Source organism: Chaetodon trifascialis, chromosome 16, assembly GCF_039877785.1.
Source record: "Chaetodon trifascialis isolate fChaTrf1 chromosome 16, fChaTrf1.hap1, whole genome shotgun sequence".
Lineage (NCBI taxonomy): Eukaryota > Metazoa > Chordata > Actinopteri > Chaetodontiformes > Chaetodontidae > Chaetodon > Chaetodon trifascialis.
Genome location: NC_092071.1, coordinates 14033074 through 14057311, shown reverse-complemented (window position 1 = coordinate 14057311; position 24238 = coordinate 14033074). Strand labels below are relative to the sequence as shown.

At 41.1% G+C, this 24238-nt stretch overlaps 1 protein-coding gene across 1 annotated transcript in view; it reads right to left on the bottom strand.

The window, feature by feature from the left end:
* Positions 1 to 151: 151 nt before the first annotated feature.
* The window catches only part of LOC139344439 (ryanodine receptor 1-like), a 43521-nt gene continuing 19434 nt past the window's right edge, over positions 152 to 24238 (bottom strand). Inside the window, exons 62-108 of the mRNA XM_070982612.1 lie at positions 24103 to 24170; positions 23890 to 24011; positions 23718 to 23767; positions 23521 to 23581; positions 23301 to 23427; positions 23069 to 23180; positions 22884 to 22965; positions 22666 to 22796; positions 22254 to 22574; positions 21922 to 22162; positions 21679 to 21766; positions 21492 to 21584; positions 21006 to 21020; positions 18139 to 18309; positions 17964 to 18023; positions 17734 to 17868; positions 17482 to 17594; positions 17290 to 17386; positions 17098 to 17207; positions 16937 to 16988; positions 16760 to 16834; positions 13871 to 13970; positions 13683 to 13762; positions 13506 to 13582; positions 13262 to 13335; positions 12988 to 13014; positions 10591 to 10662; positions 10411 to 10499; positions 10018 to 10146; positions 9836 to 9940; positions 5547 to 5628; positions 4121 to 5442; positions 3819 to 3901; positions 3330 to 3483; positions 3148 to 3234; positions 2768 to 3040; positions 2541 to 2671; positions 2376 to 2418; positions 2170 to 2303; positions 2034 to 2094; positions 1752 to 1898; positions 1535 to 1669; positions 1294 to 1450; positions 1150 to 1214; positions 965 to 1065; positions 840 to 891; positions 152 to 755 (exon numbers count right to left, since the gene is read on the bottom strand). Coding sequence (XP_070838713.1) covers positions 660 to 755; positions 840 to 891; positions 965 to 1065; positions 1150 to 1214; positions 1294 to 1450; positions 1535 to 1669; positions 1752 to 1898; positions 2034 to 2094; positions 2170 to 2303; positions 2376 to 2418; positions 2541 to 2671; positions 2768 to 3040; positions 3148 to 3234; positions 3330 to 3483; positions 3819 to 3901; positions 4121 to 5442; positions 5547 to 5628; positions 9836 to 9940; positions 10018 to 10146; positions 10411 to 10499; positions 10591 to 10662; positions 12988 to 13014; positions 13262 to 13335; positions 13506 to 13582; positions 13683 to 13762; positions 13871 to 13970; positions 16760 to 16834; positions 16937 to 16988; positions 17098 to 17207; positions 17290 to 17386; positions 17482 to 17594; positions 17734 to 17868; positions 17964 to 18023; positions 18139 to 18309; positions 21006 to 21020; positions 21492 to 21584; positions 21679 to 21766; positions 21922 to 22162; positions 22254 to 22574; positions 22666 to 22796; positions 22884 to 22965; positions 23069 to 23180; positions 23301 to 23427; positions 23521 to 23581; positions 23718 to 23767; positions 23890 to 24011; positions 24103 to 24170 — 6200 coding nt within the window. The 3' untranslated portion in view covers positions 152 to 659. The remainder of the gene's footprint in view (positions 756 to 839; positions 892 to 964; positions 1066 to 1149; positions 1215 to 1293; positions 1451 to 1534; positions 1670 to 1751; positions 1899 to 2033; positions 2095 to 2169; positions 2304 to 2375; positions 2419 to 2540; positions 2672 to 2767; positions 3041 to 3147; positions 3235 to 3329; positions 3484 to 3818; positions 3902 to 4120; positions 5443 to 5546; positions 5629 to 9835; positions 9941 to 10017; positions 10147 to 10410; positions 10500 to 10590; positions 10663 to 12987; positions 13015 to 13261; positions 13336 to 13505; positions 13583 to 13682; positions 13763 to 13870; positions 13971 to 16759; positions 16835 to 16936; positions 16989 to 17097; positions 17208 to 17289; positions 17387 to 17481; positions 17595 to 17733; positions 17869 to 17963; positions 18024 to 18138; positions 18310 to 21005; positions 21021 to 21491; positions 21585 to 21678; positions 21767 to 21921; positions 22163 to 22253; positions 22575 to 22665; positions 22797 to 22883; positions 22966 to 23068; positions 23181 to 23300; positions 23428 to 23520; positions 23582 to 23717; positions 23768 to 23889; positions 24012 to 24102; positions 24171 to 24238) is intronic.

The window sequence follows — 24238 nt, the reverse complement described above, 5'->3', positions numbered from 1 at the left end:
CAAATCGCATCGCAGTGAAGCTTATTCTTACACAGAATTTATTCACCGTCACAGACTTCGACTGTCTTGAAAAACAATAAATAAAATAATTTAAATTCAAACATAGGCGCTACAGTATGAGAAGAAAACTAAACACAGAGAAGAAAAAAAACACTCAGCAACACTTAAATATGCTGAAAAAAAAGAGACGCAATGATCACAAAGGAAATATATAATGATTTTGAAGGAAACTACTGATTAGCGACTACAGTCTGTTCCTTATGTGCTAGTTGATGCTACAGCTGAGGCACTTTATCACACTCTCACATAAACAGGGGTTTTATCCTCTCCTCCTCTCGTTAAAACCAGCTTATGGGCATGATTTAATAAATGACAATGCTTAAAACGTGTCTTTGCTGGCAGGTTTTTCCCGGCCACTTCAAGGACGTCGCAATTTCTCGCCATCTGCTAAAGATGACGTCTGCGTACTGAAAACTGCTCTGCTTGGAAATTACAGAGGTTTCTTGTAATGTTCGTGCTGTTAACCATTCGAGACAACGATTCTGCACTTTTTCATGACAAAATCCATTTGTGGTGCGTTTTGTCAGGAATGATGAACACAAGTAGTTCAATAGTTGTCATTTTCATTCTGTGTGTGTGCGTGTAAAAGTACTTGCTGGCTAGGAAAGCTGATCTTCATATTGCTTTCTGAAACAGTCTCCAGCGGGGAAGAAGTCCCAGCAACGCTCCTGGTACATCTTCCACACGTACGACTCCTAAAACAGAGGAAGCAAGAAGGGGAATACAAAGGAGGACCCAGCACGAAACAACAAAGAAGTGATAAAGCAGTTGAGACTGACCTGCCCAGTGTGCTCTGTCTCATCTTTGTTGATAAGGTACATTAAGAAAAACCTGAAAAGGAGCCACATGTTAATATTTTCTCATCTCACACACACAAACTGTAACACAGAGGAGGCACACTCACATGTAATTGGCCAGGTTGTGTTCATCTAAAGTGTGGGTCTCAAAGCCATGAGGAGTTGTATCAAAGTAGTCACTTCCAATGCCACATATGAAGCATTTAGTCTGCACAAAGGAACAGTCAGGTGGATTAAAGCCATGTTGTGCGTACAGGGAGGTGTCAGCTTACTTTAAAACATTATACTGTACCTCCATGTCTTCCTTGACTTGCTCTTGTTGGTCTCTGAGTTCTCCAAAGGCATCAATGATCAGACCTACAGCAACATTATGATTAGAGGTGTTCATAAAATCTACCAAACATACAGCATCTTTAAATAGTGGCATTGTGTTTACCCTGAATAATAGCCAGCAGGATGACAATGACGAAAAAGAAGAAGGTTATATCAAAGACCACTCGATAGAGCTCATATTCATCTCCAGCAGGATCCTCGATCTCGTCTCCAATGCCTCCGCCAGCACGCACACCCACGTACATGTGGAACAGGTAACACTGTGAGGTACAGCAAACACACATCATTTGAAACGTGATGCAGGCAGACAGCTGATCACACAGTCTTAAACACCCGTGACTCACAGTCATCATGTCGTCACATTTCATGTCCGGCTCATCCTCATCCTCACTCTTGTTGTAAAACTTGCGGAAGAAATTGAAGGCAACTACGGTGTAAAGGTACACCACCACAGCCAGCAGGCCCACTGTCATCATGAGCTGGCAGAGACAGGAGGGAAAAAGGGTTAGTACATTCAAACTGAAGCAAAGTGAACACTGATGGGTTTTTCTCTGCACTTGCCTGTTTGCCATTGTGTGTGACTGAGGACAGGATAGTGCGCAGAGTCTTGACACCCATGGCGATATCCAGCAAGTGGCAGGCGAAGAAGAAGTTGTTGTAATGCCCAAGCAAAGACATTATCGTGTACCAACAGAGATATAAGAAAGTCTACAAAGAGGTAACAAGGAAGATTAACTCAGTTCATAGAAGTAACGTCGTGTTCACATAGTACAGTACAATATAGTTTAGTATAGTAGCATAGAGTATGCTGTGCAATATACATTTAAATATGGGTTTGCTTACACCGTCTGTGAACACAACACCAAATTTCCAGATCTGGTACTTGATGTCAATGGAGGTCATCCTAAAAAGACACACTGGTTGATATCCATTTTAAATGAACAACATCTAATCTCTGTTGGTGAACCCTGTACCGTACCACGCAAACACAGAGTTGTCTGGTTCCTCCTGTTTCTTCTCGTGTTGCTGACTCACATCCAGGGAGGCTAAATCGACACCCAGGAGCTCAGCGATTCTTTCTCTGCCGTAGATGTCGCCATACTTATCCAGAACCTGGACACAGACATTACATCACACGCTGAGCTGCTCTACAGAGCCCACCAAAAAACACCAAAATCAACTCACCTTCCGTTTGACAAATTTATCCCAATAGTTGTTTGGGAAGGAGCTGTGAAAAAAAAGTGAAAATTAGTCAAATCAAAAAGCTGTCGGTGTTTCTCCTTTGTCTATTTAATCTTGACATTGTCAGGAAGCATCTGAAAGGAGGCGATGATTTCTCTCTTCACATACGGTGTATTCAGGACCAGTCGGTCCCACTGGCCCTTAATGTCATCATCCTCGGGTTGCTCAGTGATGTAGAGGCCATCAAATTCCAGCTTTCTTGCAAGTTCTTTCTCCCTCTTAAAGATCACCAGTGGAATCTGCCGGAAACAAGTGCAAATACCACTTAACTGAGCTCAAATGAGATTTTGGAATCATCTGGCAGAACATGGCTCATGGTGCAAAACTTTTCACACCTTGAGACAGTTGTAGCCGATAATACAGATGAATGAGATGACTGTGTGCAGGGCGGCGAGGAAGGCCAATGTGGGCTGCATGTAGCCGGTGCTCTCCTCCAAATAGAAGTAAACTGGAACGTCTTCCTCATCCTCATCTCCTCCTTCACTCATTCCGGATCCCTCCACTTCTTCCCCTGAGCCTTCAAACAACCCAGAGCCTTCAAATAAGCCACTTCCCTCCGACAGCCCGGAGCCCTCCATCTCCTCGCCATCAGGCGGGGTGTCGGACACCTAAACAGAACAATGCGGAGAGGAGACATCATGGTTTAGTAGAGCTGAGTGTATTATTGAGTTATCATTTAAAATATAGTCATTCAAATACAAAACGATCTTTTCACCTTGTAGAACAGCAGAATGAAGTTCAGGGCAAACGCGAGGAACAGAGCCAAGAAACGCAGGTTGTAGAAGTTTCTGGAGAGGTAGTTCTACAAAAGAGAGAAGGGTATTTTTCAGACGATTAGCGGGTTGGTAAATGAAGAGTGACAAATCAGTTCGGAAACAAATACAATAAATGTGTCACCATAAATTTATTTCTTTGGGTTTCCAGCTCAGTCCAGATTTGAAAACCTCCTTCCGTTGTCGGCTTGTCTTTTCTTTTCGCAGATTTCTTTGGTTTTTGTGGCTCTTCCTCCTTGATCTGGGATTCCTTCTCTGCTTTCTCTCCAGTTTCAACACTGGCAACCAAACAGAGTAGGGTATTGTTCTATTTCTGCATTTCATTAACATCAAAATCGAATCATGATGCAGTATGGCTCTCACTTCTGCAGCGGTGCAACCGTTTGAGAGGCCCAACTCCACACTGTGTAGTAATACTACAAATGTACTGCACATTCTGTACTGGTAGTAATGTTGATGGTGTAGTATTTTAACACTTAGCACAAGAAATTGCTGGATGGAAACGGTCCAAAGCATGTTCCAACACTATGAATTCTGAACATCAAAGCATCCCGAATGAGTTGAGTAAAATATTCTTATCTACTGTATACAGACAAAAACTCAAGACTCTTACTCAGCCTTTTCAGGCTCTGGAGGAGGTTCCTCTACAGGAACAGGCTCAGGCGGTTTCTGGCTAGCATCAGCCTCTTCTGGTGGCTGTAACAAAACAAAAACAAGACACACAATAGCCACCAATGTTTTAGCCTTCACTTTTTATCTATTTTTCAAGTTTTTTCAAATAAATGATATAAGACTTGAGACTTGGGAGACAGAAAAGTGTACTTTAAAACTGGATCGCCAACCACAACCCACCCAGTGAAGTAGCTAACATTTACATACATTATCATTCACCCAAAGGTGCAAAAAAAAACTTACCATTTTCCTTTTTGTTATTGGAGTTCCTTCAGGAGTTGGAGGTTCAACAGGTGACTCTACACCCATGTCTCCAAGACCACCTGGAGCATCAATACCTGGTATCCTCCCTCCCTCTTTTTCCTGGGTATCCTCCTCTTCTTCCTCTCCACTCCCGGTCTCCCCAGTGTCTGTTACACCTCCTGTGTCTTGCTCCTCCCCGGCCCTCGGCTCCCCTGGTCCATCTCCGTGCACATCATCCTGCGTCGGATCTGGCATGCTCGCTAGAATCTCAGTCACAGTGATATTTTTAGCTCCTTCCACTAAGCCCCCTCCAAACAGTGTTTGCCAGATGATCATAAAGATGCCTTTGCACACATTGTAAATGAAGTGGAGTATACTCATCAGGATGGTCCAGAAAAAAGTGGACAAAGCCACGACAATCTCCTTGATGGTCATCTTCCTCACTCTGCGATACTGCCTGCGAAGGTTACGGAAGGTGAAAATGCTGAAGAAGCTTATCATGCTGTTTATGAAGTCTGCGAAGGCAGAGCTCGATTCAGGTTGCCCTTCCTCTCCGTTACTGTCCTCATCACCTCCTCCACCTGCTCCACCTCCTGATCCTCCTTCACCACCACCTTCATCTAGTTCATCGTCTTCTTCGTTCTTCTCTTCCTCCTCCTGCTCTGAAATTTGGGAGGCTATGTTCATCTCAAAGATGGTGTCTTCGCAGAAGTTGACAAACATCTCCATCTTCTCCGACTCACCGCCCTCATTGACGACATCAAAGATGAACTGTCGTTTGGACTCTCTGACCTGGGGCATCTCCCACTGTCTGCGGTTTACTTCACTGATTTCAAAGTAGATGCGCTCAATTTTTCTGCTGGCGCCCATTATTTCAATGCGGCCCAGGAAGGGCCGGAAGTAGTTCAGCACACTGTCTGCCTGTTCTAGGAAGTTCTGTAGCCGGCTGTCATGGGGGACGTGCTCAGACAGGTTGGTGAGCAGCACTGCGATGTTGAACCCGATGTCCTTGGCAGGTTCCTGGAAGCGATTGGCAAACTCCTCATAGTGGATCATGTCGTTCTCATCCGCTTCAGAGCAGGACAAAAGAAACTGGATCTCAGAAGGGGAGTACTGTTTCTGACTGTCCATGGCCTTCTGGAAGTCCTTCTTGGAGATCAGCCCTCGAGGGTCTGTGACGTAGTCCCGGAAAGCATCCGAAGCCACAATGTCTTTTAGTTTGAGGAACATGTCAAAGAACTTGAGGATCATCTCCACATTGCTGGACGACTCTACCAACATGTCTACCATCTGGCGGGCTATTGTACCATTTACCACGTTTCCTGAATAAAACAGAGTAAAATTTCAACAGAGATTTGAAAAAGACGAGACAGGAGGAGATGAAAATTGTTGAAAACTGAACAGAAAAAAAAAAAAACTCTTTTACCCTCTAACAGGGAGAGCAACATAACAACCATGTCTTTCTGTAGGTCAAGAAGCTCCTTCAGCAGACCGATCTGACTGGAGTCCTGTCACCATAAAAAGATGCACAAGATCTTACAGTAATGACAACAGATCTCAAACCATTTGAGAATATTAGGAGTTTACACAGAAACGCAAGTGTCAACAGTTATCACACCAAATTATTTTAACATATAATAACCCAAATCCTTGTTATGATATGAGGTGTACATTCAAAATACTGTGTGTTGCATCCAGTCACATTCACGTCAAAGAAGGTGCTGCAAAAAGAAGTTAAATAACCAAAACCTCATGCTGACAGAATCTGTAAAAATGATTTAGGAAAACTTGAACGTCAAAAATTGCCTCCAGCTTTACATTAATTCTGGAAACAACAAAACAGTTAATTAACAAATTGCTATTTCTATATTACTTAAATAACTCTGAAATACAAATGAAGTTAACATGTCTAAATAGTGATTAATACATTTTGATGCCACTGGCCTGATCTTATTCTCTTACATGGTTTGTGTTTGGACATAAATAGCCTCATTGTGCTACAATGCAATAAATACTAATGTTATGCTATGTTATATTACATATAAATGTTATATTAATGTTTAAATAGTGTCACGACCAAAGCAATACAGAAGCCACGTAGCAACACAACACACATGAAAAGCATATCCCTTCAGGTTAAATATTAGTGTATGAAAATGGCAACAGAATCGTGAACCTGTTAACTGTGTGCACACAAAGTGGATGTCACATTAAAATGTATATTCCAACACCAAATAATCTCATATTAAAATGTATATCCCAACAGTGGAGGTTAAAAGTCAGCCCCTCTCTCAGGAAGTTTTGTATTCACCTGCTTTTTTTAATTGATTGAGCAAAAAAAAAAAAGTTTTTGTAATTTCTATTTTTATTATTATTATTATTATTGTTATTATTATTGCGGGTGTTAAAATCCCTGCTGCTCTACAAAGTGCCTGTGATTGTTTAACAAGGCAAAACTTTGTGGTAAGGACAATTCTGCTGTGTGGAAATTCATATATTATTCCAGTAGTGTTCTGTATGAACAAGCCGGCGTGCCTCAAGGTTTTATTCAAGTGTTTAGAAAGAGACGCAGTGACCTGGTAATGATGTACTTGGCAACACCGTGATCATCCAAGTATTGATCTGCTTTTGTGTTTTCTGAATAATGACTCGTCCTTTTTGATGTGAGTTGGGAGAGGTCTCACAGAACATGTTTTTTTTTTTTTCATATTTCTATCTGACTTATGAGACACAAGTTGGTGTTCACCTGCTTCATACACTCACATAGTCATAATAAAAAATAAATCAAATTAAACATCACAATGAATTCTGGTGAAAAGGTAAAACAAGTATTTATCTTGTTTTTCCATTATTGCATTACTGCATTTTTACTGATTGCAAAAAGCCTTTCAGCAAGGTCATGAATAGAATATTTTTTAATTTTTGAAGTGTGCATTTGATCAAATGGCACAAAAAAAGCTATGTGTTGGCTGACATGACACAGGATGTGTTGTGACTTCACAATGAACGTGTTGAAGTATCCGCCTTTGAAAACCTCCTATCTTGAGCTCAGTTTTGTTTGGAAGGATTGAGCTCAGCATTAAAAAACATGACTGGCTCTCATTGAATCCTATTTACTATGAAAGACTTAAAATGCTTAATTTAAAACAAATCAGTCAAAGAAATAAAGTAAAATACAATTAACATTCACATATGTATTTCCGGCGCAGCAGGTAGTGCGTGTGCCTCACAGCAAGAAGGTTGCCGGTCCCCGGGTCAGGTGGGGCCTTTCTGTGTGAAGCTTGCATGTTCTTCCCGTGCATGCGTGGGTTCTCTCCGGGTACTCCGGCTTCCTCCCACAGACCAAAAACATGCTCATTAGGTTAACTGATGACTCTAAATTGTCCGTAGGTGTGAATGTTTGTTTGTCCTTACATGCAATCGGCTGGCAACCGGTTCAGGGTGTACCCCGCCTCTCGCCCATTGTAGCTGGGATAGGCTCCAGCCCCCCGCAACCCCGAAAGGGATAGGCGGTATAGACAATGGATGGATGGATGGATATGTATTTCCGTCTTAAGTATGCATTAACCATGGAATGACAACTGATAACATATATTTAAAGGACTGTTATTTAGCTTTGTGTCTTTAATGACTGAATAAATTGATTTTCATTTTACAGTAACATCACAGCTCAGTGATTTGCTTTAGCATTGGATGGTTTAAGATGCCCTCTGCTGGACATCACTGCAGTGGAACGCACCTTTTCACTTTGTTTTCCACGCTAGGATTTGAGTTTAACGTGGAAAAGTCATGTCATAATGAAAAACAACTCATTCATTTGTTAAAGACAAGAAGCTAAATAACTGTCCTTTCATATTTTTATTTAATTATAACACATTAATGCATAGAGGAATGGGAAATACAAGCAAGAATGTGTATTGTATTTTACTTTTTTCCTTGTTTGATTTCTTTTAATTTGGGCATTTTAGACCTTCCATAATATACAAATACCTAAAGAAGTCAAGTCAAAGTATTCTCATTCTTTACAAGCAGGTGGGTATAAAACAACCTGATAAGGTAAACCAACATTGAATAAATTACAAGCTAGTAAACACAATATCACATCAATAGATAAATAAAATGAATACATACTTTACCCTGCATTGACCATGTGGAAGACAGTTTAAATAATAAATAAATTATTCAGTTGTTAAACAATTAAAAACATTATTACATTTTCAAATGCTATTATGTAGTATAGATTTCCACACTAAATAATACATCACATCTTTTACATACAGTACTATGGTTAGAGTTTAGTTTTTTGGTATTACACATTTAACATATGCCCTACTCACTGGTTTACAGTAGTACTTCAAATATGATGACTGCAAAATGAAACAACTGATACTTGTGAGGATATCAGGTCAAGGAGGGCAGCGCATGGGAAAGTCATTTGTATTAGGTGCGTCATGTGTTAAGCGTCTGTTGAGCTGGGAACTGATGGATGAAGTATGGCTTGGCTCTTAATATGAGTGCATTAAGGGTTATGCGTGCAATGCATTGAGCTAATAAGAAAGGTGCGCCGTTAGCCTCAGTCATCCAGAGAGGATGAGTGCACTGTGCAGAGTGGAGGAGTCATGTGATTTTGACCTTTCATTTGTAACTATAAAGTTACATCATATAGCCTGAAAACAATGTGATTCCACACTTTTGGTCACATGAGTTTGTTCGTTATATATTACCTGTATGTGTATTTTATATTCTATTTAATGAACTACTTTTCTTTCATTCAAAAAAACTAAATGGCATTGAACCAGCTGGGAAAAGATATGTGATAATGTGTATTACATTAAATGCATATTAAAGGCCAACATTTAGACTTGTCATAGCAGGTAAAGCACAGGTGTTACTAGTAACATTAACAATGGCTCCATTCTCCATTCTCCATTCAAGTGTCCCAGTAAACCATGAGGGTATGAACAATACCAGGACCCTGAAACTGAAGCAGTTAAATGGAATTAATCCATCACTGATTTTAATAATGTGCTTTTCCTGTGGTGACGTGTCAAAGTTCTGCCCATTCAGAATTGATGTGAAAGTGAAGAACCACACTGAATCCAGCCCATACTGAAGGTACAAATAAATGGTTGAAAAACCTGAAAATCAAAGTGACTTTGTTGTCTAAATGCAATGTTCAGGTGTACTATATGCAGTGTATACTGGCCACCTCTTCAACAAAAATTTGCAAGCATGTTCACTACTAGGCTTGTGACATTAAGTAACATTTTTCATGCACATGTAAAGAGCTGTTGCATGGTTTATACTGTTATATATACTGTATGTACCCTGTAGAGGTAAACTCCACTAAACATCCATAAATAGATATTGCTGAAGGCTTATAGGGTGTTAAGTGAACTTCCACTAACATAATGCACAATGAGATAACTACAGGCCAAACGAAATACCAAATAGACATAAACACCCAATAGAGAGGCGCTAAAGAGCATCGTGCCTTTCACAATTACCATAATTTCTGTCAGCATCACTGAAAATAAAATATGTCAAGAGATCAAAGTTATGTAACAGATATATTCTGTCAATATTGATAATATAAGTGTAGCATTGAGGTCAGTGAGTCAGTCCACTCATGAAGTTGCAGAAAGGCAACAAAGAGTTTGCATTTCTTTTGTTCCACATGCTTACAGCAAATAAATATTTTTCATATGTGCGTACCTGAGCCAGCTTCATCATCATGTGGGCAAAGACATGAAGGAACCCAACAATAGCATCCCACAGCCTGCTGTGGGCCAGGGACTGCTGGTTGCCGGTGCAAGGGCCCTGAAAAGAATAACTGTGTGTTAGGCACATAATAAATAAACCAGCTAGTGTAAATGCTTGATTTGTTCAACTTTTACCTGAATGTATTCAGTTAGACTGTTGAAAATCTGCTTTGCAACTGTCATAGCTTTGGAGAAATTCTTTTTGCCTGGGTCGTCAATGACGTCCTTGCCAGAGTAATACCAGTAGAAATCACTGATTGACTCCTTGATTGAAAAGATGAGAAGTAAGTACAGTATTCCCATAATAAAAAAATGCATGTTTGAATAAGAATTTTATCAGGGTGTGTGTGTGTGTGACTGAAAATCCATGATTGAAGGCAATGTTGTGGTGTAGCAAAGTTGGACGTGCGACCGAACAACCTAGCACATGTAGTTTCTGTGTCAATGTAATCCCCAATATGGCCGTCCAAACTTCTATTTTTAATCTGTGATAGCTGCGCCATCTGCAGGCTCAATCAAAAGATGCACCTGGAGTCGGAGGAGGTAATCCACGGTACAGATGATGATGTTGATGGTGGTTGTGCTGCCGATCTGTGTCCGCAAATAGTTCTGAAAATCTGCAGGAAAAATAGTTATAACGTTTGAAGGTTTAATGAAATGTATGACTTGGTTTGCATTTCATTTTACTCTTGATTGAAACATTCTCACCATTATTGTGACCCTCACAAAGCAGCTGCAAGAAACGGAAGAGGTCACAGGTGAACTCGTCATCTGCCATCACTTTCTCATCTAGAAAATAAAATGAAATGAACAGAAGTGTGAAATGACATCCTCAAATCAGGCTGAGATCAGACTAAATACAACGGTAAATAGTCTTACTGGTAATTACTGAAACAGTTTGCCTGAATATAAGCACGGTGAGAATAGTAAAAAAAAAAATTTGTGGCTCAACTCACCATCGTCTCTAAACAGATTTTAGTAACAGACACTGCAAAACCCACCTCTGACAGGGTGTAGATTCTTTACAATATATTAAATAATGAGTCCCACTACATTGTATACAAAAAATTAATACAAGAAATACAAACGGCTGTGGTCTGACAATGGCCTGACATATAATATACAGTCAAACAACATACAGGAGGCATCAACATCACGTGCACACAGTTAACACACAAACAAGTGTTACAGTGGAAAATGAACGCAGACTCAAATCAGACAAACTGTCACATTAACAACACATATAAACTAAGCAGACAGTAATAATGCACGGCTGCACAGACAGAAAGACAGCATTAAAGTTACTCTACTGTACTAAAGTTAAACATACTCAGGGGTGAACTGGTCATTTGGGTTTTACCGGTGGCCTAATCAACCTCTTAAAAAAGGAAAAATCTGAATTTCTAAGTGTGCATCATCATAAATGGACCATAAATTGCATATTCAGTTTTTGGTTGCCTTTCTAAAATTCCAGTCCACCACTGGCCGTAATGAACACACACACACGGACACAGAATCATGCAGCACACGGCAACTTTGCTCTAATGCAGCCGAGTTAAATGTCAGAGAGGTTGGGGCGTTGTCCATCAAAATACTGAAGGGAATCCAGTGCATGATATCGTACATCAGAGAAAGCGATGGCCCATTCTTTAGCTAATGACTTCCGACAGACTTGCACTTGGATGGAACTCTTTAAAATGAAACATCTCCGCGGTTTGAACTTGAGCTCCTGAATTTAAGAGATTTAAGTTCAAGAGCTGGTTTATTAAAATCTATCACAATATTATTTTATGTTTAAATAGCGTCGATAATATTCTGATAGATTTATGCGTTCCAAGTCTTTTCAAGCTTGATACACATTCATTATTAAGATTTACTGCAGTACCATAAATGATTGTGGCCATATTTCAAGATAAGAACAGCTTCTCTATAAATAATGTGAACGCCAAAGAAGGAGAAAGGAAGAAAAAGAAGAAGAGAAGGAAAAAATGTCAAAGAAAGTTTCAATTTCAGTCTTTTGTTTTGCAGGAGAAGAAAGGACCAGATTCCATTCATTGCCTTTTGAGATGAACAAGAAATGTGAGGAGGGATGCGAGCTATGGACATGAAAGATGGACAGAGGCATCCAATCCTCTCTTGGTGGAGTTTCAGCGTTAGAAAAAGAAGTGATGGAGCAAGAGGGACAGGGGAGAGAGAGAGAGGAGTAAGAGGACAGAGAGGCAGATGGACAGAAACATGATTTACCCCGATCTAGGTTCAAGTCTGAGGACCATGAAAGGAGGGACAAGGGAGAGGTGGCAGTGATCGTGGGGAAGGGAGAGAGGATCAGTGTGTTGACAACAGTAGAGGACTAAGAGATGAGGAGGGGGAGATTAACAACATTCCATGGCAAATTCATTCAGGTAGAACTTCAAATGAACCTCCAGAATTAGGTGACAAATGTTGGTAAAAGAGTAGGTGAAGCCCGATCAACAAGTCATACTACTGGACATAGTCAGGAAAAAAACTTGAACTAATTCAAGTTAAACTAAATCTTTAAATCCAATCATTTAACAGTTATCGAGTGTTAATAATATTCAATGTTAGGAAACTAATCATTCAACTAAACTTGTACAGTAAATGTCGCGGATGGAAGATGAATTAATAGATAATCAGACTGTCTTAAATTTTTTATCTATTAATTCATATCTTATTTTGATTAATTTATTTTCTATGTTAATGATGATGAGGCAAATAAAAACCTCGGCTTGAGCAGCCGTTTTTCACTTTTGACCATTGTGACTCAATATATTGTAAAATGTGACACTGGATCAAACAGAGCTGTCTGCTCAACAATTAGAGAGAGAACGAAAATAACAAACAGGAAATCCTGAGTGTTTTTGGCACAGCTTGTCTCAGTGCACACAGAATGAAACTCTTTGGGATTTTCTGATCATATACAGAAATTAAGTGAAGACACCCAGATATTTTGCACATGTACAATCTATGTTTAAACCGTATTAAACAAGCAAATAATCACCAAACGCTTTATTATAAAATGCTGTTCACAGATGTTCTGCTGCTGGGTTGAAAGTTGTGCTGCAGTGATTAATGGAAATGTTGTACCAGTTTTTGAATTGTGTCTGCAAATAACTTCAACAGGCCTTCAGATCTCCATTGTTGTGTCTTACAAGGAGCAGCAGAGCAGTCTAAAGAATGTGCATTTGACTCCTCATTCTGACAAAATGTACTTGTACCACAATGCTGAGTGATTGTATCATAAGATGTGTGAGGTACGTGTATTCAACAACGTAAATGAGGCAGATAATCTACTACATGATAATATTACACAATGGCTGTGGTGTGATGCTCTGCCTGCTGTAAGAGTATGGAGACTTACTGGTGCCCTCCTCTGAGACCATGCCCAGTCCCTCTGCTTTGTTCTGCCTCTCAAAGGCGTTTAGATCCAGGACACTGCAGAGGACACGCAGACATTTTTAGATGTGCACAAGGTTCACCACCAGGAAGTTACTACACGGGCTCAGGAACACTTTGTAAAACCAGTAAACACAGTTTGTTTGCAAATGAATTGGTGTTGTATAGTTCAAATGTTGAAAATTGTGATGACTGATTCGAAAACTGACCAGCATGTTTGCATCAGTGCCTGGAGACTCAAAAAGAAGCCGACATCCTTCTTATCCTTCAAGTACTCCAGCATTTTCTGACAAAATAGAGACATTAATCCATGAAAAGTGCTCCTTAAAAAGTTACCTCAAATTCAAAATGACATAATCTGAAGGGTTTGTTGTCAGAACACATACCCGTTGAACCTCACTGTTTCCACCGTTAAGGATAGAGATACCCAGCTTGAGTGTTGTAGTCACCATTGGGCCTGTATCTCCTACATGAAAAATGGACAAAGTCATAAAGTTGGCACGGGTAAAGTGATTCACGGTGCAGGCAGGTTTGCAGAGAAAAGGTTTCGACTGAATTCAGGAAGTAAGACTACCTTTGCAGGCACTGATCATTTGCAAGACCATCTCTGCGGCACCACGATTATGAAGTCTGGACTGCTGGTACAGGAGCCTTTGTTTCTCCATTTCTTTCTCCTGCGGTGGACAAAAACATTATAAGCATTTGCTGCTGTTATATTTATCACAGAAAATATAAATAGACAGAATGGACTCTTTCAGGTCAGATATTTGATCAAATATTCAGTGGCAGTATTCAGTGCACCAGGATTGGGCTGCACCAGCTATTCCTAAACCTTAATTCCTTTCAAAGTTCTTAGTTAATACTAGTTTAGTGATTTATTAAATCCACACCATTAAAACTTAAGAAATGTGATAGCTAGTAAATTCTTTAGGAATGTGCAAAGGAAACAACTGGTTTCCTGTCCAATCAAGAGCAATAAACTATGTTGTCATGCATCAAACTCCAATTACTAAACACGGAGCTAAACTAACTTTGAACTTACTAACAGCTGGTGCAGCTGGCTCCAGGTGTTTAAAAAAAGGCTGTTCATGAAAGGTATCCATTCTATCATTTATTTTCTCAGTTTTGATTCACATTCACTCTCCATTCACTCACATTCAAGTCCCTCACTTTTCGCCTTTTCACTGTCTAATCAACTTACCATTTCTTTCTCAAACAGTGAATAACGGTAGCATTACACACCTAAAACCTATCTTTAAAGAGAAAATAAATCTTTATTGGTACGTTCTGTCAATTACCTGTCAATCAATATCAAAATATTCTGACACCTATTTCTCATTTCTCTTCTCTTCCATAATATTGTCTTTTTCTAAGCATTTGTGTTATGGGTTTGTTACTGTCTATTTAAAGGACCTGTTTGACTCTTGCACACATCCTGTCACCCCACTTTATTAGTCATGGAGTTGTTACACTACTTCTTCACGTTTGCTGGCTGGAGCAAGCGTTAGACTACAGGAAACAGCCCCATTGACTTAGCATTTTAGCCACACAGCTCGCCAAAGTGTATTATTGCAGCAGCCCTGCAAATAAGACTCTTTGGAAGAGCTGTAAACCCTCTGTATCCGAGATATTTCTTTGGCATTCCGTAGCGGTGTGCCTTCGCTTTAAGAAACAGTTAGAAATATTCATGCAAAATAATTTTGCACTTGTGATAATGTACAATTCTTTATTTACAGTAATGAGCCAACTGGGAATGAAATGCCATTATGGAAAGACAATGGCAATCAAATGAATATCTCTGAATCCAGCGGACAAACTGACATTCCTCTGTTCATCCACATCACAAATCAACTTGTAGCATCCCACATCCTGACCCTAGAACAGCCCCCACCCTGCCACCCCTTACCTCCCCCACCTCCCTTCCCAAACCCAACCCCCCCTCCCACCCACCCACGTATGCCTGGCCATGACCTACCCACTATGTGTCGAGCAGTTGGACCTCAGATTTGCACTGTAGTCCCTGACTATCTAATGAAACCTGATTCTGAACTATGCACTGAATGATGTGTTTGTATGTACTTTTAAAATGATGACTATGTGCATGAATATATAGCTCTTAACACTGCGTGTTCTATGCTGGCTTCGCTGTAGTCTGTCAGTATGCTATGTGAGTGGGGGAAGGGAACATTGATTAGCAGCATTCAGTTAATGAAGACTGGTGTTAGGAGGGTGAGAGAGATTACATGAAGTGATGGGGAAAGAGACAGAGAGAGCGACAAATGGGACAGCTATATAAACTGGGAGGAATGACATCACTAGTCAATGAGTTTGTCTTAAAACACACTCAGATATTCTCAGTAGAGATTTGAATTTGAACGGCCTTTGGTCACACACCCAAAATCACCTCCAGGCTTTTCATAAAATCTTTGAGCATGTCTAACTCCCCAGTTTGATATCAGCACTCACATGTTTAGAGGGCATTTTTGAATTGAATTAAATTCAATAACTCTTTAGTAGTTTAATGCAACAACATGAGGAAGCACAGAAACTATTTATGCTCAAACAAAAAAAAAATCTGAGTGGATCTCCTTAATGGCTCAGCTCCAGCTGCCTCCAACAGTGGAGGCAGCAGTGGGTGTATCAGTGAGGACAGTGTGTGAGACTCAAAACCTGACACAAGGAATGTAGTGAAGGTCTGACAGGTGGCAGCTGGTGGTGCCTTTCAATAGAAACCATAAAGTATAAAAAGCCCTGCCAGCCCACTCCAACGAGCTATAAGGAGTAAAACTAGAGCAATGGGCAGAGTGGTCAGCTGTGTGACGAAGCAGGAAGAAAAGCTTAGAGCTACATTTTTCTGACACGTTGCTTCATTTTCAGAACTTTATCCAAAGTGGTTTAAATTATCCATTAACCTGAGCTGATTTAAAAACAAGTTATCATTAGTGTGATGACTATTGTTATTGTTGATGTTAAATTACATTCAGTTAATCTAATGAGACCCAATCCAGATTCAAGGCACAAAATAGTGTGAACAGGCTGTAATAGCGAATGATACATTTAAACAATTTGCTAAAATTTACCACTAACTTTTTGTCTCAAGTTGTCTCAAGAGATTTGAAAAGATTAGTGTACATACAGTAACTGATAGAGTAAAAAAAAACAAAAAACTCTGGATTGGAGCTTTGAGTTTCTAAGTCGAGCAACTCACAATGAATGAAGCACAACATACAAACAGAGAGGACAGAGCACAGACAGAACAGACGGAGGTAATGAGACAAAACAGAGAGAGAGAGAGAGAGAGAGAGAGAGAGAGAGAGAGAGAGAGAGAGAGAGAGAGAGAGAGAGATGTGGTTGTGAAGTAATGTGCCGATGATGAGGTCACTCAATGCGTTGAGAGCTACCGCTCCACTGTGTTCCTGGTCCCTAGCCCCTGGCCGCCCATTACCAGTTCTGACTGTCGCACCTCAAAGGACATCTCATCCTCAGCATTTTCCACCATTTCCTCTCCCCCTTCTTCTTCCTCACCAATATGACAACTCTAAACAAATGGAGGAGAAAAGAAAAAAATATAAGTGTTTCAAAGTACAATATACACATATCGAACCTCAACTCACAGCCGAAACCGTCTGCAGTGACTCACCTTTGCCATAATGTCGGCATATGCCATATAAAGATGATCTGTATCAAGTTTACTGAAATGGGGACAAGAAAAGACAATCAGTGAACAAGGAATGACCTCTCACCCCGTGTTTCTACCACATCTCTGCTTCTCAGTGTCGCATCAGTGAGGGTCTATCTAACCTCTTTTCTGTGAGAGCGGTACGACTGAAATGCAGAATAAGTTGGTGGAGGGGATCTGGCTTCGCTTCTTTCTCCTCCTCTTCATCTCCTTCCTCTTGCTCCATTGCTTTCTGGGATCCACAGAGGGAGGAAGGGTGAGCAATGGCACAGAAAAAGCAATTTTACATGAAACGGATGTAAGATGACACTCACAGATAAGTCATCTATCATCCTGTCTTCAAATGAGTAACCCTCAGTGTAAAGCCAGTTGCGTTTGTATCCCTCGAGGAACATGTTTGAAGCTCTGTGCCTGCAATCCAAAAAGCAAAACAGAGCAAAAAACAACTTGAGTTTGCACTTTCATACATGAGCCCGTTGACATGTCAGCTCCAACAACTTTCTCACCTTGGAATGTTGTATAGTGGTGTCATCCTAAAGCAAGCGACCACAGCCCGGCGTCTCTGCTTGGACAACAGTTTGTGCCACACCATCTTCTTGGATTTAAACGGGTGCTCCGTCTGCAGCAGAGAAGGTAGACGTTTGCAAAGTGGCCCGAGGTCACATTTTATGTATATATAATACATTGCAGCTCAAAAACTGGGATCGTCTGTTACACTCATTTCTTATAATCAGTGCTGGTTCAGATTGGCCACTCACCACTTCAAGGTGGTAGAGGACGGCAGACACCTCCTGCACTCTCTTGACAACTTTCGCTGGAGCGTCAGCATCTTCAGCCTTTCCTGCCATCTCCTTGTACAGGGCCATCTGCCAGCGCATGGATGGGTTGTCCACCTTTCCACACCACAGAGAAACAGAGCTTTCTGAACTGCACTGCGGTCGACTGCTTGCAAGCAAATACACAGTAATAGGCAGTCCAGGAATTATACCTTGCCCTGAAGATGAAGGTTGTTCTGCAGGAACTCTCTCACTTCTTCATCAGTGTCTCTCTGTAGAGTAAAAAATTTTTATCAACCATTGTCCTCCCAAGAATACTTGGGAGGTAAAGATGCTATGGAAGTATTTAACTTGGTGCAATGCAGGCAAAGTCAGAAAAAAAACTACCAAAGAGTATCTGATCTTGGCCAAGTTGATAAGCTCCTGATCGGCGGGAGAGCACATGTTGAGGCCTATGGGGAGCATCTTTTTCAAGGCAGCCACAATAAGTGAAGTCTGCACGGAGTAACGGTCTCCTCGCCTCTTCTTCTTGGTACGTTCGGTATCTGAACCTCCACCCTGAGGAAATGGACAATAAACCAAAACGCATACACAGTATCTCATAAAATGCCACAGGTATGACACCACCGTGAGCACTGCTTTGTTTCCAACACGTGACAACCTTCCTTCAAGGCCGTCACTCTCATGGACAGAAGCCCTCATTAGTGATTAACTATTTTTCCTAAAATGTTTGGAATGAATGCAACAAAAGCAGAACAAAAAATGCAACTGAATTCTATGTAGTATGCAACCGTACATCACATCAGGATAAACAGAAAATGAGTTTGTCAACACAATCATCCATTAAAATTAATGACAAACCTTGGTGATTCTTTTAATATTAACTATTGGACATCATCCCACCTTCCAGTAACGACTGACTGCAAGCTGTTTATTGTACTGTTAGAAGATTTCTCTGTGTAAAAAACCCAGCCACATTCACTTAGTAAACACGTAGCTGTCAACACTGTGTAAATAAAACACAAGTGCTTATATTATTTCCTGTATTTCCTAAATCTAAATATATTTGTTTCTCTGAGCTCAGACTGGTAAGTAGAGGGTATAGTGAAAATGTGAAGGCAGAGTGGGGATATAGCTGGCTTTGGGAGAGGGAAGCTGAAAGGAATGGGTCTTTTAAGAAAGTAAATCAGTGAAATTGCATTTACAAAACATGCAAACAGAAAACAGATTTCATTCAAGTGACAACCCATTCAGCATTCCTCGAACAGGATGAATACCTAAAACAGACCCATGTCTTTTTCCGCAGCCCTTGGTGAAAGGTTAAAATTTTAGATGAAGTTACAGAACAAAATTCTTGAAATTAGTGTTAGACGGGTTAGTCGCAGGCTGTTAAAATCACACAACTACGGTCAAACAAGCTGTCTACGGGACAGGTCCCTGTGCTCGCCTCCGGAACTCCTCTGTCTGTTTCTGTGAGAGTTCAGTCCTTCTGTTATCTGCTCTTTCTAGAGTCCTCAAAGATATGCAAGTGTATGTGAGAGCTTACAGTATCTAAATGCATTTTGCAATATGGATGTTTAGTCTATTAAATGCATGCTCAATGAATATGTCACAGGGTATTTCTATCTGAGCCATAGAAGTGTAGATAACACGCTCACACAGTAACGGCCACTTCACAAAAGGGTGCTCATTACCACTCAGATTATAGACATTGATGCTAAAGAGCACTTTAGTCAAAGTGACTTGTTGACTTAATTTATGGTGTTGTTTACAGTGGCTCAAGTGTGTAAACCCTCAGCTTGCCTTGTGAAAATTATGGCTAGATTTTACAGGTCGGTCTGTTAACTGTCTGGGATTGCCTGGAGACAAATTCAGACACGTGCATTAAGGCTGAAATGGAAAAATGAACCGAATGGATCAGTTACAGCCTTTCTAACAGCAGACTTTTCTTTACAGGTGTTTGTTGGGATGTCACTGTCAGACATGTACAATTAATGCCCTATACACCCCCCTTCCAAGATGAATAACAAACACTATCAGTGCCAGGTGTTCATAAGCCACTGTTTCTGCTTCAGTTCACTGTCAGGTGCAAGTGTGTTATGGTAGACTAGTTCAGAGGGAACAGGGTGCAAAGCATTTCGGGGAGTAACTTAGATAAGAAGAGTGAATTAATGTATTGGTTAGGTTCATGGTCATTTTGAGCACATTCTAAAGAGGGAACCCAACAAATGATTTCCAGAAATCTGCTTCAGTGATGTTAAGCATCAAGTCTCGTGTTAGTGTGGGTACTAGGGAGTGTAACGGAAGCTAAACCATGGTGTGAAATGGCATTTCCAGAGAGGAAAGAAGAAAGAGCACAGAGAAGACTAACATCATCCCCTAGTGGCAAAAAGCTGCATTACAGAAGCTACAGGTCAACCATCCTTCAATGAAAAGAAACAAAAGACATACCAGAAGACTCCAACTCAACTATGATCAAAAAAGAGCAAACTCAGTGACGGGATGATGGCACTGCGCTCTCACTGCCACCTTGGGCTTGGTGTAAAGCCCAGTGCCATGAGCCCAATTCTACAGCTGAGTACTTTCATCAAGCGCCTCCAGACTCCCCCCCTCACACACTGGCAGGACTGGGGAGGGCCTGCAGATGGGGCCTGCCCTTTTGTCCAATGATCCTTTATGAGAATAATGTGAATGTAATACTCATAGTGAATACTCATGACAGGTCTTCCATAAGTATCATTTGGCATTAGTTAAAGTGTACAGTATGCACGCATAAATCACTTGTTTTATGTTAGACATGGAGACTGTGTGTCAGTGCACAAGTGCAAAGGTCCATACACTGGGGTATAGCCATGCTAATGGCAGTGTAAGTGGATCCAAACTGCATCTGTCGATCCTTTGAAGAAAATTTTGGCTAGGACGCTCATATTCTATTATTATAAATAACTCTATATTTATAGCAATGACAAATGCTCAACTAAGTTTTGTTCCACTCATAAGCAGGTACAGCTGCGTGTACAGAAAAAGCATGTGTCACTGGCACTAAATTAAGACGTCTCGGGTCATGTCTCAGTGAATGGAATGTGCACGTCTTTGTGTGCGTGCACGTGTGAGTTAAGTATACTTGTGTGTGCGTGTGCTTGTAGATGTATGTGGATCAGATGTGCCAGTGTGCTGGAGAGGTTGATGAAAAGCTCCCCCAAAGTGAGGTGCCATGCGGTCAGCACAGCGGTCGTGCAGGAACAAAGTCTAACCTCTGAGTCCCCGCCCTGGAAACCCAGCCGCAACCCAAAAGAAGAGGACAAGGGACAGCCAAAGAGAGAATATTGTTAACACAGCTGCTATCGTTCTCAAATTTGCGAATTAAAATCAGACCTCCAAAGTATATGGCAGACTTTGCAATGATAAGCCAAGCCTGATAAACAAGAATTTGGAAAAACTGAACATATACAAAATCAGAAACTTATTTTAAAATCTTTTAAAATCGTGTACCTGGTGCATCTGTTTTAGATTGCTTTGAAGGATTATAGCCAGTGAATTTCGTACGGCCATATGTTTAGTAAATGGCTGTTCATTAACCGGCTGAAAATAGCTTTTAAAATAACAAAATCTGAAAACCGTGATAAAAAAAAAAAAGGGCACAAAGACAACAATACATTTTGTTGCACAAAATGCCTGATTTGAGATCTGACAGTATGCCAGCCCCGCTGTCGTGCTGGCTCTGCCTTTCACTAACTCACCTTGCTCATTTTGCTCTTGCTGTCAGCGGTGAGGAATGACATGTTATTGATCTCATTTATCACCACAAAGTTCTGCTCCTCTCGCTTGAAGTTCTACAACACAGAGAGAAGCAGGAAATGTACAGTACAGTAAAGGGTGTGAGCTGCTACGAATGGCTGCATTCAAAGGCCAAATGGACATACTCACGTGAGATTTGGACCAGAAAATAAAGACCTCTCCAACCATTCGGAAGAGCTCCTCTGCATCTGGGTCTGGGCATGTCAGCCATCTTGCCCTGTAACAGAACAAATGACTTTAAGCCTCCCAAAGTCACAACAAGTTTAGCTAATGAACAATAAATGAAAAGGTAAGTGCATTTTACTGCAACTCCATCAGTACCAGGTAGGATTCATGGTTCAACATATGTTGGTGTTTATCACTTTATTGTACCTGTTGTTGTCCACATAGCGAATAAGTAGAGGGTAGAGGGCGTACAGGTCTCTACAGAGGACAGCAAACTCATCACGTATGGTGCCGTCTTCCTCATCCCCCTCTGATTTCCCCTCCATCCGCAAATGGTCCTCTTCAGCCACCACCTTCGAGGTGCGTTTCTTCAGCTTCTCCATTGTTGGGATAAAGTGGGACTTGAGCATTTCTGGCTTTGCCCTGCTGACAATGGGCTGCGAAAACACTGGGAGAGAAAACAAATGGAGTCATCTGACCTGTACAAAAACACACTCGGGTGTACTCTGTGACACATTAGAGTTTTAAATAGTACTCACCAGCCAACCTCTTCATCCAAGAGGCCTCATCAATACCCAAGTTGTTGACTACAATTTTCATGATGCTGCCCAGCAGCTGATTGAGGTGCTCTGACGTGACATCGGTGCAGAGCCGGGCCTCCATCTCTGGGAAGTTCTCAAGCCCTCTCTCCCACCAGCGAGGCAGGTAGTTACACAGCATGGGCAGAGTGATTTCAATCACATGGGGCATTTCAGTATAACGAGCCCCTGACTCTGCCAAGTCTCCAATTTCCTTTAGCAGAGCATCCAGTTCTGGAATGTCTGGACATAATTCCTGGACCTCATTGGGAAGGCCCAAGACTTTGGCATTCAGAGGAGAAGTGGTGAAAAGTCAGAGACAAGGCATGTTGTTAGAGAGAAAACAAATCGGAGGAAACAGTACTGCACTCACTGGCTCTCTCCCTGGGTGTCTTTGTGGTGTAGACAGAGAATGCATTGAATTCGTTCAAATGGGGCTCCAAGTAGGCCACTGGCATAGCTGCTGCAAGGTGAGCCAAACACTCTCCAAGAGCTGGTCTCTGCCTGTCAATGCAAAGGACAAGTAGATGCTCCCAAGAGACGACTTCTAAATCAGTTCACAGATTGTAACATATGCAGCGATGGAGTTACCTCTCAACATGTGGGTTCTTGACAGTGCCCAGGGAGTAGATGCTGCACATGATGCGATAGCATGACATCTGTAGATCATCCACTGTAAGCAAGCAACAGGGACAGGTACGGCAGTGTCAGGGTGAATGAATGAATAAACCCTGTGTTCAGGAATCAGGATTAGTACTGATGTGAAAAGCACTCACGGATGACATCATCTCCAAACTGGTGCTGAGCGATGTGATCAAACAGGGAGGTAAGCACTGGGAGCAGGGCAATGGTTGTGTAGTTAATGTTCTGGGACACGCCTTTCACTTGCTTTAAAGGAGAGAAGCAGCGCATGATCATCAACTCAGGATATTTAAGGTCAAATGTTTAACTGATCATATGCAGCAGTCAAGGAATAGCAATATTTCAGATAAAATGTCCTTCTATTACCTGATTGCCTTTGGATACTTTGCCCAGTTTGAGGTTCTCTACCATCTTCTCTATATCATCAGCAGCACTCTCAAAGAATGACCGCAGCCCTGCTTTCACAATCTCAGGCCCTGACTTCATTACTGTCCTAATTAAGCAAATAAGAAAGATCATAAAGATGAACAAAAACAGAAACATATTTATCTTAATGGCCTGTTAGGAAATGAAAAAAATACTAAACCTTGCATCCAATGACCGTGCCAGGATGTGAAGACAGTTAACGATCGCTGATGCATCCGTTCCTGCACATACAAATACAGTTCTGCTGTTATCAGGTCTTCTATAGAATCTCGATCAACACTGCACTTAACCTGGGTGACAATACATTACACCACGAGAGAAACACAGAAAAGATTCAGAAAGAAACTGACTTCTTACCAAAGAGAGAAACTCTGTGTCTCACCAGAGCGGACATTTTACAGAAGATACTACGATGAGAAGCAAAGGAAAGGGAAGGCAAGGGAAATGCAAGAAAAAGGAAATGCTGATAAAAGCAAGAAAGCGTTGAAAAGAATACAAAGCGTAACATCTGTATAAGAAAGGAAGTTACCTTGCAATCATCTCCTTCTCCTTATTGGAAGAATGTCCACCGCTACCCAGAACTTTTGCAGGTGTTGACAAGAAGTAGAGGCAGTGGTTTTTGAAATACTGGTTGATCAGAGGCATCAAGATCTGAGAGGGAGAGTTTCACGCTTAGTTTAGCAATGAGGACAAGCTGGGCCTTCACTATTGTGACCACTCTAGCTTTACACCACAGTCTCACCTTGGCAAAGAACTTGATTTCCTGCTCATGAGGAGACTTTTCCACTCGTCCACTGCTTACCACAGCCTCTATACAACACATCGCAAGAGATGATGGCATCACAATAACACAGCACAGATCTACTTTAAGTTACACT